This window comes from Diadema setosum, chromosome 10, assembly GCF_964275005.1.
Source record: "Diadema setosum chromosome 10, eeDiaSeto1, whole genome shotgun sequence".
Taxonomy (NCBI): Eukaryota; Metazoa; Echinodermata; class Echinoidea; order Diadematoida; family Diadematidae; genus Diadema; species Diadema setosum.
In genome coordinates, this window is record NC_092694.1 from 18,892,718 (window position 1) to 18,911,061 (window position 18,344).

At 42.3% G+C, this 18,344-nt stretch overlaps 1 protein-coding gene across 1 annotated transcript in view; it reads left to right on the forward strand.

Moving 5' to 3' along the window:
- The first annotated feature begins 14,639 nt into the window (after window positions 1–14,639).
- LOC140233651 (ATPase family AAA domain-containing protein 2-like) overlaps window positions 14,640–18,344 on the forward strand; it is a 50,360-nt gene continuing 46,655 nt past the window's right edge. Inside the window, exon 1 of the mRNA XM_072313753.1 lies at window positions 14,640–14,766. Coding sequence (XP_072169854.1) covers window positions 14,662–14,766 — 105 coding nt within the window. The 5' untranslated portion in view covers window positions 14,640–14,661. The remainder of the gene's footprint in view (window positions 14,767–18,344) is intronic.

Genomic DNA, 18,344 nt, shown 5'->3' on the forward strand with positions numbered 1-18,344 from the left:
CGAAATGGAGTCTGGGTATTATGTATAGGACAAGAACGTGCGACGGGATTGTGCGGCAAGGAGACGGCGGTCAGAGTCCATTCCTGACAATCAATTTTTTTTTTTTTTTTTGTCGACTTGCACCTAGTTGCAGCACGCTCGCTTCATGCAAAAATGACCTTTATTCACATTTGTTTGAGTAGAGCGAAATACGATTACTGAGTTTTCATATCTCATTGATACGAATAGTACGTGCGTTTTTGTGTGCTATATAAAAATGAGATTGTGAGACGTAATTACCTTCACCTGAGATACTGTCCTTGCAAAATAAATTGCATTGACATACATCTTAAGTGTGACAGTCAGTAAGAACTCAGCCCATCAGAATGGCTGAAATGATGAAATCATGAATGGATATAATGGACCAGCACTTTGCCAATAGGTCTACCAGTGGGAATAAGAATTCTGCTGAATACTAGTATCCAAACGCAATGTATGTCTTTTTCTTGTTATAATGGATGGTGAAATTTCTTTTTGCAGGAGGCTGACTGGGAAGTTGACAGTGTTAAAGGGTGTGTACTGCAGCTCTGGTTGAGGTGAGGATTTAGCTTTTAACGTTTTGCGAGATATTCAGAAACCACTCTATGAGATGTCAAAGAGCATGCAATTCTAAGGGGCATCAAAAGTTTATTTGATGAAAATCGGTTTTGAAATGGCTGAGATATCCAAAACAGAGTGAAACAAAGAGATCCTAATAAAAGGTGTGTCCTGGTCGCCTTTTATTATTATCACTTTTTTTTTTTTGGATATCTCAGCCATTTGAAAACCAATTTTCATCTAATAAATGCTGAATCCTTCTTAAAATTACATGCTCTTTCATATTTCGTAAGAGGTTTCTCATTATCTCACTTAGGAATGTTAAAAACATGAATCCCCACCTCAACCAGTACTGTACAGTTCCTTTGATGTTTGTTTCATCCAAATTTATTTCAGTGCGTTGACCATGTTGACGGTTCGCTCTCGCGAGTAAGAATCAATTAAAGATTGCTTCTGCTAAAGCCTAAATTCCATTTTGCTCACATCTGATTTCACACAAACCAAGGAAAGAACATAATCTATTAAGACTATGCTTTATAGATTTATGGATGTGCTTTCTAATTGCATATTAGCAAAACTACCATGCAGGGGTCCAAAGTTTGACAACCATGCTGCTAGTCTTACGAATTTTTCAGGTATTACACACGAGAAGATGGTGCACATGCCTTGCCTAAATTCACTCTTAGTATTTATGCAGAGATTTTTTTTTTTCAAAACGAGCGTTTTCATTTGATTTAACTCCAGAGCTGCATTAATCCCTATGACGTCTTGATAATCAAAATTTTCACAAAGTTTCGTCGTAGCTTATAATAGACATGACAAGTATGTTATTCATTATGCTTTTAGGCCCTATGCTTGTTATTTTTACATGCCCCAAGTTTTGTGACAGGAGATTACACACTAAAATAGTCTCAACTGGTTGAGGCTCAACTGGTTGAGATATTTTGAATCCAAAGGTTGTAATAAAGGTATAGGCCTATAGTGTTTGATATTCGCCTTTGAATAGACCACACCGAACTTAGACAATGAGGTCAAATAAAAGGGGAGATATACACCCTACCCCTGGGTTGTGACACACTCTTGTCTACTAGACCCCTTAGGCAGTGGCGTAACTACGGGGGGGGGGCATGGGGGGGGGGGGCACGTGCCCCCCCCCCCCATCCGCTGGTAAAAAAAAAGAAAAAAAGAAAAAAAAACTACCAAAATGGTAATTCAATTAAGGGTTAGTAAACTGCTTTTGAAATCGACATGAAAGGGTGATCAAGCAAAAAGATATTTTTCTAAGATTTTTTTAACCATACAATAATGAGGTACTTATAGTGAAACATTGTTCAAAAAGCCCGGAGACGACAAAAGATTGTGATTCAGCTTGATTCCTGGTTGGTATTTTGAATATAAGCAGGATGTGCGCAGTGTACTCAGAACATCGGAACGGCAAAAAGAGTCGCTGCAATGTTGCGCAATGTGATGTAGGTTGTACACATTTGCTATCAAAGCTAGATCACTGATTTTGCAGTGTTGCTTTACATACTCGTCTGTATTAAAATGCCTTGCATTGCCAATAATAAGACTTGACCTTGGCTATTTCCTAACTTTTCCATCTACAATGTATGTGAAACACACACACTCACATTAAGCAATTAGGGGATGCTCTATATAAAGTGCAGATTTTGGACATCCTTCTCCCGCTTGGTCACTTCGACGCCCCCTCGCTGGTCATACCTCCCCCAATCATGAACATAAACCGACACCCTTGACTACCAGTGGCGGATCAAGGGGACGCACCGGGCGCCCCCTCCCTCCAAAGCGAAAAAAAAAAAAAATATATATATATATATATATACATGATATTGTAGCTACAAACGACAGTGTTTGGACTGTAAAATGTCAATATTTTCAAGCTCGCTCGCTTCGCTCGCTCGCATTTAACCGTTATATGCCATTCTCCTGATGTTACTGCCAGTATTAATGCCAGCAGTTGCGCCCGGTGCGCCCCGCCCCTGAATTTCCAAAGCGAAAAAATATAGCTAAAAACCGGCAGTTTGGGGACTGTAAAATGTCAACATTTTCAAGCTCGCTCGCTCCACTCGCTCACATTTAATCCTTATGCCATTCTCCTGATGTTACTGCCAGCAATTGCCAGCAGTTGCGCCCGGTGCGCCCCCTCCCCTTAATTTCCAAACCGAAAAAATGTAGCTACAAACGACAGTTTTGGGACTGTAAAATGTCAAAATTTTCAAGCTCGCTCACTTCGCTCGCTCGCATTTAATCGTTATGCCATTCTCCTGATGTTGCTGCCAGTATTAATGCCAGCAGTTGCGCCCGGTGCGCCCCCTCCCCTTAATTTCCAAAGCGAAAAAATATAGCTACAAACGGCAGTTTTGGGACCGTAAAATGTCAACATTTTCAAGCTCGCTCGCTTCGCTCGCTCGCATTTAATCGTTATGCCATTCTTCTGATGTTGCTGTCAGTAATTGCCAGCAGTTGCGCCCGGTGCGCCCCCTCCCCTTAATTTCCAAAGCGAAAAAATATAGCTACAAACGGCAGTTTGGGGACTGTAAAATGTCAAAATGTTCAAGCTCGCTCGCTTCGCTCGCTCGCATTTAATCGTTATGCCATTCTCCTGATGTTACTGCCAGCAACTGCCACCAGTTGCGCCCGGTGCAACCCCCTTAATTTCAAAAGCAAACAAATATATATATATATATATATATATATATATATATAGCTAAAAACGGCAGTTTGGGGACTGTAAAATGTCAAATTTTGAAGCTCGCTCGCTCCGCTCGCTCGCATTTAATTGTACCGTTATGCAATTCTGATGTTGCTGCCATGAGGTGCCCCCCCCCCCAATGTCTTGACCCACGGTACGCCACTGCCCTTAGGTAAAGCAGGGAGGTGAGAGTCACCTCCCTGGGTAAAGTCAGGGTAAATCAAACTCTGTACGTTATTGATAAACCATATTATATTCCACATACTAAGTATCTTGCTATAGGATTGGTCAAGAGCTGATCACGTGATAAAGCCTAGTTGAGGCTGGGCTCGGCCGCGGCTCGACCGCGGCTCGGCCCAGCCCCGCACTGTTCGTTTTTCCGAATTTCATTTTCGGATGAACAAATCTTCGGAATAACGAACCTTCGGAATAACGGCACAAAGTTCGGATTAGCGAACCCTTTTTCATTTTCGGATTAACAAACCTCTAGGTACAGGTAATTTGCGTGTTTCGGATTAACGAACCTTCGGAATATCGAACCTTCGGAATAACGAACAGCACCCATTTAAACAGGAACGCTGTGTTTCAACAAAGCAAGAAGGTTCAAGAGAATGGAGTCACAGCCGTCTTATTTCCTTTGCTAGATGTTCGATTTGAAAATTTGAAGCATGTGCCAAACAGGATCTGCCACACGGATAGGAAGACAATAAATTGACTCGTGTCTCATTGCATAATCACCAGCCACTTCTAAGGAAGGTAATTATGTCTTTGTGATGGTAATTACTTTTCGCTATCCCTTCTTATAAAAGGTATAGGTGGTACAGACACGAAGATGTGCGAATAGAAATTGCGCAAAAAAAAATCTGAAAAAAAAATGAAAATTACTCGACTGGTCATATCCGGGCACTAATCTGATATATCTATCAATAAAGAATTATACTTGAAGATTATTCCATATTAGTTTTATTTGTGGAAATTAAGTGGAAAAGTGATAAAACCGGCTTTCCATGACGGTACAGTTTTTTACATTTTCACATGATACAACTCTGATTTACACTTTTGCACAAATTTCTGGACGGGATTGACTTTTGTTTTACATGCTTTATCATTAAGTGAAATTTCATTTCTTTTAATAGATAAATAAGCAAAATATGGCCGACATTATAACGTTCAAAATGAATCTTCAGATTGCTCAGCATGACGGCGGCGTCGAACATCGATCATCCAAGGCACAATGCACCTGTTGAATTCTTTTGTACATCAACAGAAAACTGACAACTGTTTGAATAATTACAACCAGTTGGAACCCCTCCCGTGCACACGCGGAGCTTTTGCATTTTTAGAATTTAAATAGAACGATCTGATGCATTGCAGTTCTGTGGAATGTTACGAAAAATTGTCAGTCCCTAAATGTGCCGAGTCTAAATCTGTGGGTAGGAACCGAGCGCGGGAGGGGGGGGGGATAAAGAGGATGAGGGAACTTTTGAATATATTTGAATTCAAGTGACAGATAAAAACATGCTTTTTGATGAAATATTCTGAAATTTGCCAATCCCCCCAAGTTTGCTAAGTGTATGATTGGGGAAAGGTGGGGAAGGTGTGGGAGTGTGGGAGGGGGTATCCCCCTCCCACAAGACGGAGATTTTGCATTTCAGAATTGAAATTCAACAATATACACTCCGTTGAGTGGAATATTTGGACAGTTTTCTATCAAAAACAAAACAAAAACAAAACAAAACAAGAAAATTTTCTTCATTTCGAGAATATTGGGAACAAAATGACATGTTTGCTCCCTTGTCCTCCGGGATTGATGCCCGTGCATACGAGGGAGCTTTTGCATTTTTAGAATTCAAATAAAAATAGCTCATATCTAGAAATTTTTGATGGAATTTGAGAAGCTGTCAATCCCCCAAGACTTTTAATGTATGAATAATATGAAGGGAAATCAAGAGGGGAAGGGGTTACTTGAAAGGAAATAAAGATCTCCTCCCACCCGACGTAACTTTTGCATCTGCATGGGGCACACTTTTGATGAAACATTGTAGGGCCTAAATCTGTCAATCTAAAGGTGTGTTAAGTCCATTGAAAATAGATCGAACGGTGAAGGGCGTCTGAAGGGGTATCCCACCCCCCCCCCCCCCGACAGAGATTTTGCATATTTAGAATTGAAATTCAGCAACGTAGTGCACACTTTGGGTGAAAAATTTGGATAGTTTTTTTTTATCAAAAAAGCTAGAGAATCTTTTCATATCGGGAATTATGGGGAGGCAAAATGATATGTTTGCCCCTCAAGTATTTTTATGGGGGCAATTAACTTCTTTTTTTTTTCTATCAAAATCTATCTATCGCCGCCGGTGAGCTGAGGATGAGGTTCGCACTTTGGCTCGCATTCTCAATTTGGATTGGTCAGAAGTAATGTGCTGTACATTATTAAAGACCTATACATTATTGTAGTACACACACACTTACATATATTCCGTACCGTACGGGTGTACAATACAACGGCGTAAATCCATACTGAGGAGCGGGGGGGGGGGGGGGAGGGGGGGGGGATGATCGGCGATAGTCACCATCACCACGATTACAAGCCCATAACCGAACCGGCGCAGCCTTGAGGGGGACGGGGGGAGGAGAAGCTTGGTAAACCCCCCCCCCCCCCCCCACACACACACACACACACACTTTACAGGGATCGGATGTCTCACTCTTTTGTATGAAATATAAAGTGGGAGGAGAGTGATATATTTCTGACAAACTGTTACAAGCGAGCTTGAAAATTGTGACATTTTACAGTCCCAAAACTGCAGTTTGTGACTGTATTTTGTCCGCTTTGGAAATTAAGGGGGGGGGGCACCGGGTGAAACTGCTGGCAATTACTACTGACAGCAACATCAAGAGAATGGCATAACAATTAAATGCGAGCGAGCGAAGCGAGCGAGCTTGAAATTTTGACATTTTACAGTAAAAAAAAAAAAACCTGCCGTTTTGGGCTGTATGTTTTTCGCTTTGGAAATTAAGCGTTAAGGGGGCGCACAGGGCGCAACTGCTGGCAGTTCTTACTGGCAGCAACATCAGGAGAATGGCATAACGATTAAATGCGAGCGAGCGAAGCGAGTGAGCTTGAAAATTTTGACATTTTACAGTCCCAAAACTGCCGTTTGTAGCTTTATTTTTAGCTTTGGAAATTAAGGGGTAGCACCGGGCAAAAACTGGTGGCAATTACTGGCAGCAACATCATGAGAATGGCATAATGATTAAATGCGAGTGTGCGAAGCGAGCGAGCTTGACATCTTACAGTCCCCAAAACTGCCATTTGTAGTTATATTTTTCGCTTTGGAAATTAAAGGGGACGCACCGGGCACAACTGCTGTCAATCACTGGCAGCAACATCAGGAGAATGCCATAGCGATTAAATGCGAGCAAGCGGAGCAAGCGAGCCTTAAAATTTTGACATTTTGCAATCCCAGACAATGTCGTTTGTGGCTGTATTTTGTCGCTTTGGAAATTAAGGCGGAGCATCGGGCGAAAACTGCTGGCAATTACTGGCAGCAACATCAGGAGAATGGCATAATGATTAAATGCGAGCGAGCGAAGCGAGCGAGCTTCAAAACTTTGACTTATTACAGTCCCCCAAATTGTCGTTTGTGGCTGTATTTTGTCGCTTTGGAAATTAAGGCGGAGCATCGGGCGAAAACTGCTGGCAATTACTGGCAGCAACATCAGGAGAATGGCATAATGATTAAATGCGAGCGAGCGAAGCGAGCGAGCTTCAAAATTTTTGACTTATTACAGTCCCAAAAGTGCCGCTTGTAGCTTTATTTTTAGCTTTGGAAATTAAGGGGGCGCACAGGGCGCAACTGCTGGCAGTTCGTACTGGCAGCAACATCAGGAGAATGGCATAACGATTAAATGCGAGCGAGCGAAGCGAGTGAGCTTGAAAATTTTGACATTTTACAGTCCCCCAAATTGTCGTTTGTGGCTGTATTTTGTCGCTTTGGAAATTAAGGCGGAGCATCGGGCGAAAACTGCTGGCAATTACTGGCAGCAACATCAGGAGAATGGCATAATGATTAAATGCGAGCGAGCGAAGCGAGCGAGCTTCAAAACTTTGACTTATTACAGTCCCCAAACTGCCGTTTGTAGCTATATTTTTCGCTTTGGAAATTAAGGGGGGAGCACCGGGCGAAAACTGCTGGCAATAACTGGCAGCAACATCAGAAGAATAGCATAATGATTAAATGCGAGCGAGCGAAGCGAGCGAGCTTCAAAATTTTGACTTATTACAGTCCCAAAACTGCCGTTTGTAGCTATATTTTTCGCTTTGGAAATTAAGGGGGGGGGGGGAGCACCGGGCGAAAACTGCTGGCAATAACTGGCAGCAACATCAGGAGAATGGCATAATGATTAAATGCGAGTGAGTGAAGCGAGCTTCAAAATTTTGACATCTTACAGTCCCAAAACTGCCGTTTGTAGCTATGTTTTTCGCTGTGGAGAATAAGGGGGGAGCACCGGGCGAAAACTGCTGGCAATTAATGGCAGCAACATCAGGAGAATGGCATAATGATTGAGCGAGTGAGCGGAGCGAGCGAGCTTCAAATTTTTTGACTTATTACAGTCCCAAAACTGCCGTTTGTAGCTTTATTTTTAGCTTTGGAAATTAAGGGGGGGGGGCACCGGGTGAAACTGCTGGCAATTACTGACAGCAACATCAAGAGAATGGCATAACAATAAAATGCGAGCGAGCGAAGCGAGCGAGCTTGAAAATTTTGGCATTTTACAGTAAAAAAAACTGCCGTTTTGGGCTGTATTTTTTCGCTTTATATTAACAGAGGCGCACAGGGCGCAACTGCTGGCAGTTCGTACTGGCAGCAACATCAGGAGAATGGCATAACGATTAAATGCGAGCGAGCGAAGCGAGTCTTAAAATTTTGACATTTTACAGTCCCCCAAACTGTCGTTTGTGGCTGTATTTTGTCGCTTTGGAAATTAAGGGGGAGCACCGGGCGAAAACTGCTGGCAATTACTGGCAGCAACATCAGGAGAATCATATGGCATAATGATTAGATGCGAGCGAGCGAAGCGAGCGAGCTTCAAAACTTTGACTTATTACAGTCCCAAAACTGCCGTTTGTAGCTACATTTTTCGCTTTGGAAATTAAGGGGGGAGCACCGGGCGAAAACTGCTGGCAATAACTGGCAGCAACATCAGGAGAATGGCATAATGATTAAATGCGAGCGAGCTTTGACTTATTACAGTCCCAAAACTGCCGTTTGTAGCTATATTTTTCGCTTTGGAAATTAAGGGGGGAGCACCGGGCGAAAACTGCTGGCAATAACTGGCAGCAACATCAGGAGAATGGCATAATGATTAAATGCGAGTGAGTGAAGCGAGCTTCAAAATTTTGACATCTTACAGTCCCAAAACTGACGTTTGTAGCTATGTTTTTCGCTGCGGAGATTAAGGGGGGAGCACCGGGCGAAAACTGCTGGCAATTACTGGCAGCAACATCATGAGAATGGCATAATGATTAAATGCGAGTGTGCGAAGCGAGCGAGCTTGAAAATTTTGACATCTTACAGTCCCCAAAACTGCCATTTGTAGCTATATTTTTCGCTTTGGAAATTAAAGGGGACGCACCGGGCACAACTGCTGTCAATCACTGGCAGCAACATCAGGAGAATGCCATAGCGATTAAATGCGAGTGAGCGGAGCAAGCGAGCCTTAAAATTTTGACATTTTGCAATCCCAGAAAATGTCGTTTGTAGCTGTATTTTTTCGCTTTGGAAATTAAGGGGAGGCACACCGGGCGAAAACTGCTGGCAATTACTGGCAGCAACATCAGGAGAATGGCATCATGATTAAATCCGAGCGAGCGGAGCGAGCGAGCTTCAAAATTTCGACTTATTCAAAACTGCCGTTTGTAGCTTTATTTTTAGCTTTGGAAATTAAGGGGGAGCACCGGGCGAAAACTGCTGGCAATTTATGGCAGCAACATCATGAGAATGGCATAATGATTAAATGCGAGTGTGCGAAGAGAGCGAGCTTGAAAAATTTTGACATCTTACAGTCCCCCAAACTGCCATTTGTAGCTATATTTTTTTGCTTTGGAGATTAGGGGGGGGCGCACCGGGCGCAACTGCTGTCAATCACTGGTAGCAACATCAGGGGAATGGCTTAGCGCTTAGCGAGCGAGCGGAGCGAGCGAGTTTTAAAATTTTGACAGTTTACACCCCAAAAACTGCCGTTTTTAGCTATATTTTTGCGATTTGGTTTGTCCCACTTTTATGGGGGAACCATCCCCCCCCCCCCATCGACGCCTCTGCATATGAGGGACCTTTTGTTAAGTGAAAGATATGCTGCACACTCTTTGACAAATTAGGGAAATATACGTCAATCTCAACAGTGTACTTATCGAAAGGGATCCAGTATAGCGGAGCTTTTGCATGTTTATGATTGCAATTCAACGATTTGGTGCATAGTTCTGGCGGTATTTGGACAATAATTCCATTAAGAAAGTTCGAAATGTGTCCTCATCTCGGAAATTGCTTGGGGGATAAATGATTTGCCTGCCTAAACACTTTCGTAGGGGCGGGGCAAATGCCCTTTGCCCCCCCCCCCCCCCCCAGATATTTTCGACGCCCCTGATCTTCCCTGGGTATACCCATAGATGTATCTTGACTGAATTATCAGTCACTGTCGTTCCTCATGAATGATTCAGGAAATGGAGGGGGTTCAATAATTATTATGGCAATATAGTTTTGTTATTGTTTGTTTGTTTGTTTTCGTACATATTTTGCAGATGGTCCCAAGTTACTCTCGTCTTAGCATGTTTACATGTACATGTAGGCCTACACTATTTGACGTTGTCAACGTCTGAGCCATACCTTACAGTGTATGTCCATGTCCCCGAGCGAGCGAAGCGAGCGAGCGCTTGAGAAAATTATGCATTCGATTTCCTACAAGATAGAATACTGTTCAGCTCTGTTACCTGTCTGAAGGCCGGCGTACAAACGTCATGCAATATGCCAAAATTGATACAATCACATTTCTGCTTCCTCCATTTTTTTTTTCTTCAAAATTCAGGGGGGATGATTGTACAGGCCATCCCCCCTCCTCCATTTCAGGGGGGGGGGATATAACCCCCCATCCCCCCGGGATTTACGCCCATGCATGCAATATGCCAAAATTGATACAATCACATTTCTGCTTCCTCCATTTTTTCCCCTCAAAATTCAGGGGGGGGATGATTGTACAGGCCATCCCCCCCTCCTCCATTTCAGGGGGGATATATCCCCCCCCCCCATCCCCCCCCCCCGGGATTTACGCCCATGGTACAATAGCAGGAAGGTGAGATTTTGTAAAGCCCACTAACGTCAAAATCGACCACTAATGTCATAACACGTCGACGGCAAATGTCATAAAAACCACTAGTATCATAGTCATATCACGTCGACGACAAATGTCATAACAACCACTAATGTCATAACACGTCGACGAAAAATGTCACAACAACCACTAATGTCGTAACACGTCGACGACAAACGTCAAAATCGGATTAACCACTAATGTCATAACACGTCGACGACAAATGTCAAAATTTCAAAATTTACTGCAAATGTCATAACGCGTCACAGGGGCGGATCCAGGAATTCCACAAAGAGGGGAGTCGCCTTTACAAAATCAAAGGCTGGCGATTATTTTGTAAAGGCGCCTCCCCTTTACTGAATTCCTGGATGCGCCCCTGTAATGCAAACGATGGGTTTTGACATTAACTTGTGGTTGACGCAATCTCAGATCGGGGGGGGGGCGCACCCCCCTCTATTGCCCCCTATCTATTTGTGTGTGTGTGTGTGTGTGTGTGTGTGTGTTAAAACAGCAGAAGTAAAAAAAAAACAAAAAATGGGGTAGGGTTGCGGCAGCTTTAATTTTGTAAAGGTGCCTCCCCTTTACGGAATTCCTGTATCCGCCCTTATAATGCAAGCAATGAGTTTTGACATTTGTGGTTGACGCAATCGCGGATCGAGAAGGGGCGCACCCCCCTCTGGTGCCCCCTCTCTTTTTTTTTATACTTAAAACAATAGAAAAAAATGGGGGTGGGGTGCGGCAGTTATAATTTTGTAAAGGCGCCCCCCCCCCCTTTACGAAACTCCTAGATCAGCCCCTGAGACGCGTTATGACATTTGCAGTATACGTTTGGAAATTTTGGCATTTTGGCATCCGCCCCTATAATGCAAGCAATGAGTTTTGTCATTTGTGGTTGACCCAATCGCGGATCGAGAAGGGGGCGCATCCCCTCTGGTGCCCCCTCTCTATACTTATTTTGTTAACGCAACAGAAATAAAAATAAGAAAATGGGGGGGGGGGTCTCGCCATAACAGCCTTTGATTTTGTAAAGGCGCCTCCCCTTTACGGAATTCCTGGATTCGCCCCTGTAAGGCAAGCAATGAGTTTTGACATTTTGTGGTTGACGCAATAGCGGATCGAGAAGGGGGCGCATCCCCTCTGGTGCCCCCCTCTTTTTTTTTTCTTTACTTAAAACAATAGAAAAAAAAGAAAAAATGGGGGGTGGATGTGCGGCAGTTCTAATTTTGTAAAGGCGCCTCCCCTTTACGAAACTCCTAGATCCGCCCCTGTGACGCGTTATGACATCACGTACGTTTGGAAATGTTGACATTTGTGGTCGACGTCTTATGACATTTGTGGTTAATCCAATTTTGACATTTGCGGTTGACGCAATCGCGAATCGAGAGGGGGCGCATCCCCCTCTGGTGCCCACTCTCTATATTTTGTTAACGCAACAGAAAAAAAAAAAAAGAAAATGTGGGAGGGGGGAGGGTTTCGCCAGCCTTTGATTTTGTAAAGGCGACTCCCCTTTACGAAATCCCTGGATTCGCCCATGTGACACGTTATGACGTTTGCAGTAAATTTGGAAATTTTGACATTTGTCGTCGACGTGTTATGACATTTAGTGGTTAATCCGATTTTGACATTGTCGTCGACGTGTTATGACATTTGCAGTAAAAATGGAAATTTTGACATTTGTCGTCGACGTGTTATGACATTAGTGGTTAATCCGATTTTGACATTTGTCGTCGACGTGTTATGACATTAGTGGTCATTATGACATTTGTCGTCGACGTGTTATGACATTAGTGGTTGTATTTTGTCGTTGACGTGTTATGACATTAGTGGTTGTTATGACATTTGTCGTCGCCGTGTTATGACATTTGTGGTTGTTTTGACATTAGTTGTCGATTTTGACATTAATGGGCTCTACAGACCTCCCTGATGATAATAGTAAACACTGTAGACATGGTAGAACAGATATGTATAAAATCAGTGCTGCCAGAGTCCGGGGTGCGAACTTTTTGAGCTAGCGTTAGGGAGTGACGCCACTCCCTATAGCGCTATGCGTTCAGCTAGCTTTTTGTTGTTATTATTTGTATCTTGGCAACTTATGCGTCTCCTTAGTTTCTTGCATCTATATCTTTATGTTCGGATATATACTTTGATAAAGGTCTTTGACCGAAACGTCAGTCCAATTTTTTAAGCTCCTGCGGTGTTTTTATACGACTGTTTTTACTCTTGATATACATAGGGCATGTATATAATATATATATATATATATATATATATATATATATATATATATATATATATATACGTGTACTTGGCCTTGAGAGTTTCTTGTTAAAACTATGGGCAGAGGTGACTCCAAAAGAACTATTCACTGAGGGGCGCATTGAGGCACCGACTCGCCTACAGTTTTAACAAGAAACTCGAAATTCTCTGACAAGCGCGGCAATGCGCAATGTCAGAATTGTTTTTATGACGTCACAATTGTTTTGTTAGAAATTGACACATCTCACAGAGTGACGGTGCAAAGCTGCGCACAATTTCAGAATTACTTTGTGACATCATTTTGCAAATACTAGTACAGTAGTATAATATTTGAAAAATGTCATCATAGAAGTGACGTCGTTTTGCATATAGTAGGCCTACTTTGATTTAATTATATGGAGTGTCAACTTTCTGATATAGCTGAAAATACCTATAATCACGTGAAGCTCTTTCAACCAATAAAAGAGGATAAATTTTTTATCCAAAATATAATGGGTGAATAAAGTAGGCCTAGTAGGCCTGTATTACTAAGTACATGGTTAGGTAGGGTAGTGAGATTCGTTTTTTCTTCGGTCATTGCTGTACTATTGCCATTTTATTTGTTATATTGAAACATGAAAATGTATAATTATTTCAGTTAATAGATCTTTAAAAGATTATGTTTGTATAGTAGTAGATTCACTAGGCCCCTACAAAAGAACATTGATGTATTTTGTATTATTTGATTGAAGTGAATGATATAAAAAAAAAGTCTTGGGATTAGATCCGATGCATGTTGTGATCACTCTAGTAATGTAGTATATAGTACACGGTATTTCACAAACTGTTAAAATCAGAATTGTTTGGAACAGAACACTTAGCAAGTATGTACACGCGCAGTGACCAAGTGCAACATTAAAAAAAAAAAAAAAAAAAAAAAACGTTTGTACCCTCGTGGCGTCAGGTGCAGCTCTCTCTCGTCCCCATACACGACTTGACTGTGTGCACATTGTACACGTACCGCATATTACCGCAATTAGTACCGCAATTTTGCAAGGCGTCAGGACCTGTACTATTTTCTGCCCAGCTGATCTACCAAAACAAACAAAATGTTCGCGACTATGTATGATGAATCTATTTCCGGCAAACTCATTAATTCAAAACAGACGCCTTGATTACACCTGAGCAATACATTCACTGCTAAACCTATACTTGTGTATATCTTCGGCCTGAACTCTTACTTAGTAGCTGGATATGATTATCGGATGAAACGAAGGCGCCAACTCAAATTTGTCTTTCGCGCCAAAGTATGCAAGGTGCCGTGCTGGCCGGCGGTGGTGCTGGACAGTCTATCACCCAGCCTCGGCTCAAGTATCAAGCCGCCTTTCCACCTGACTATTCCAGTTTGTACATTAACAGGCAATTCTAATAAATCTCATTCAGTCTGATATCGAAACACGAGAATGATGAGATAGGCCAAACAATGTTAAATTGATGATGCAGGGAAAAGCATGTAAACAGTATGAAAGAACACATTGGTGTACTTTTTCTTTTCTGCCTTAGCGCAAGGTTAACTTTTGACCGTGTGAACTCAAAGTAAACCGGCCGATACGTGCGCTCGGATCGCGCTGCACGCGCGCGATCGCGAGCTCTATGCAAGCCAGCAGCTAGCGCGCGAAAGGTTACGTTGCTCGTAAAGTGCGCCCAGCAGTCAAATGAGCGTAATATCGAGACTCGGAGTCGAGTTGCCTCGTCCTGAAAAGGAACAGAAAATGGTAAAAACCCGTCATGAGGTGGACATGGACGCAAGTCCTGGTAGTGGATTTCTCTCTCTTCGAACCAGGAGCTCTAAACGACAATCTAGAAGTGATGCTGAGGTAATGTGAAATGAATAATTAAGCATGTGTACCACCAAGTACACATACAAGGCTGATTACCATTTTGCGTGTATTTTACATGCGTCGCAACGTACATTGATTATGACCGAAATAGTATTGTCGGAGAGAAGGGACAAGAGAGTGTCTGCCGAAGTATGTGGACACTGAAAATCGACGACAACGTAGCCCACATGATAAAGCCGGCTAGGTTCCGGGCAGATACTGTCCATTCATTCTGCTGTATGTTGGGCGCGCTAGGAATAGGATAGTCTTCGCAAAACTCGTAAATTTACTGTAAGCCTCGAGCTAGCCTAACCGTTCGTAAGTTCCGTAAGGCGTGTGCCGTCCGGGTTAGTAAGCAGTAAAACTAGACTTGTAGACACGTCTAGATCTAGATCTAACAACTAACTAGGCAAGATAGGCCTAACGTTTTAGGCCCTACTGTAAATTTAGTATAGTCTGTAGCCTACACAAACTTTCTGTCGAGACGAAAGAGAGAGAACAGTCTGGAGTAGAACTGCAACTGGAAATGCTAACCAGTGCGAACTTAGTTACGTTATCTAGAACTAGATCCAGTCAAGATTCTTAATTTCTAACGTTAGGATAAGCCCTAGGCCTACTGGCCTAGCTACAAGATTCAGAAGACCCTAACTTTACACCCCACCAATCTTCAGGTTAACAGTAACACTAGAGTTCTATCATTAAACTTGAAGTTGACGTTAGGAGCTCACTACTAATGTTGTAAGCCGGGTTAATGATGACACTGACAGTCTCCAGTTGACGTTGCATAGATTTTACTGAACAAATCAAACAGTCTCAGTCTGCCGATACATTGTATAAACTCCGTTACTCCGTATTATACTCATGCGTACATTCAATGCGCCAGTAAGACTAGACTCTACACAGAATAACAAATATAGTTGAACTTTTGATTATTCGACACCAAAGAGCTCGCAGAGACTATGTCCACGTCCATTTGTCTCACAAGTCAGAGTCAAAGTCAAGAATCAATTAAATCTGCGTCATCTTCTCATGAAAATAAAAGTTGCGTTGTGCCCATGCCAACCGTAACCACACGCACACTGCGCCATTGGCATGGACACAACGCGCATCAACGCATTGACGCAACAATAACAGATCGCATATTTCCATTTACCACAAACTTCCCCGCGATTATATAACACAACCATGGGTTATATAATCCCAATTACATCATATCATTTTCATAACATTGTACATAATAATACATAACAAAAAATTCCCCGCTCTTCATGTCAAATCATTATACACTTTACAGCAATCCCATATAGAGCGGATTAACAGTAGATAATTACAAAAATATATTTCAGGAAAGCGTGTGTTCCCCGCCTTTCCAGTCAAATATACAAACGCGGAAATACTACAAAATCGAACATTATTTTTGAAATCTGCCAAAAGCTGAAACTCTTGAACCTTCCAAATTAACAGTAAATCATACAAACTCAGATACATGGCATAAAGGTTCGGGCCAAGAGAATAACACATCAATACGTTATCTTCAGTTCCGCTTCAATGTATAGCTCAGTTGTTCCACATTGTCAGTAAGCAATGTTCAGATTCTCCGGGAAAATGGTCTTGGTATAAGCCCAGAATAACGTCAAACGTGCCGTAACAGAACAATGTTCTGCGTCGTATATAAAACCATACATTAATGTCTGTATCAATTAAGATTTATATCGAGGCACAACATAGACAGGTCTCTTAATACATATGCAAATGGTACATACAACACGACAACTTCCCCGCGATTATATCATACGACCCGTATGATAATAATCTATCTTCTAAGAGTAATATTTCTCAATTACTCAATATTACACAATTATATCAGGAAATGCAACACTTAAAACAAAGTGAAGTCACGGAATATTAGAATTCACTACTAACAGAAATGAGCTTCCCCGCTTTAGCAAGCATATAATAATAAAGGTAACTTCCCCGCTTTATGTGTCATATCGTCACAGTCAACAATTTGCTCATTGACAAAACTTCACACAAATTAAGGGATCATTCAAAGCATGAATTTTCGACCATCTATTCTCATTATCAAAAGTTTCTGACTCACTGAACAACTACTAATATTGTCAGAATGCCATGTTGTTCAGCTGCCAACAAAACAATTAAAACAATAGCCATAGTTCCTTCGTTTTTCCGCGTAATAGTGATTTCAAATGCTTTCATATCACTATTCCAATATCTCATTAAAAACTTCTTATCAATCACATATCAATTAAAACAACCATATTATATTGATAACCATTTCTCGCATTGCATCTCTAAATTGGCATATAGTTCCTAATTCCATTGCTACTTGAGATGGTACACAAGTTTCAGCTGCAGTCATGAACGTATATAATTATATACACTGTAAGCGAATCACGTCACAACGAATTCCATGGACGGACAACGAATTTCTAACCTGCAGCGACCAAGCTTTCATGAAAATTCGGTCTCCAATTGGACTCCCAGGGCCCCCATACCGTTCCCTGAACATGACATCCATTCTTCCACACGTTACAGATAGGTATGCATGCCTCCCTTGTTATTACATCATTGACAACAATGTTACCATGAGTAATATTCCCCTCTTTTGAAATTGACCACTCCTTTGGCGCTACGTGAGTGCTTGGTGGCTGCACTTTTGCATGCTTTTGGACATCCTGACCTTCATGTGATAATTCGGGACCCCTCTTGGTACCCTCTCCCACAGGTTTTGCAATTAGAAGCGACCCAGCATCTAAATCCTTTGCATCAACCTGTTCATCACATGACTCATGTCCATGTCCCCCAGCATCAATTTCTGCACCACCCTCATCTACATCAACGCAACCCAGAATCTGCGATCCCCCATCCAAAAGAGTAGATATGGCATCCTCCTTCTCCTGTCCAGCTGTATCTGAGGAAAGATCTAGCTGCTGAGCAACCGGGTCAGTGAACACTACTTGCGTTCCAGCATCAGCACTCCCAGTTTTCAACCCATCTCCCTCTAGCATACAGTCATCACGGAGAACTAATAGTGCTTCTCTCCTAAGCACTTCAAATCGGCATCCCCGATTTTTCATGTGCAAACGCCTCAACAAAATCTGTTCCCTCTCATCCCGTGTTCCACTGACAAACTGGCTGGACAGAGCTTCGTCTCTAAGCTGCCTCAGAGCCGCAGCTTCCTTCTCATCGTCTGCAGCATCTACCAATTTTGCATAAAGACGCATGAGAGCCCTACTGAAGCCTGCCAAGTCTTCATCATCACGTTGAACACGTTTATAGAACAAACACCGCAAATAGTGAGAATTCTCTCGACTAAAACACAGGCGGAGAGCTTTTACAATCTCTGTAAAACTCCTCCGCTTCTCGTCCGACAGACAATAGCGAATCTCTTCTCTTGCTGGCCCTATGAGGTTGTTCACTAAAACTCTAGCCTTTTCCTCATCACTTAAACTGAAAGGCTCAACAGTGAGATTGAACATTTCCATCCAATTAGAAAAAGGTGTTTCTGTGCCATCTTCACAATACCCACTAAACTTTTCAATTAGTGCATGGCC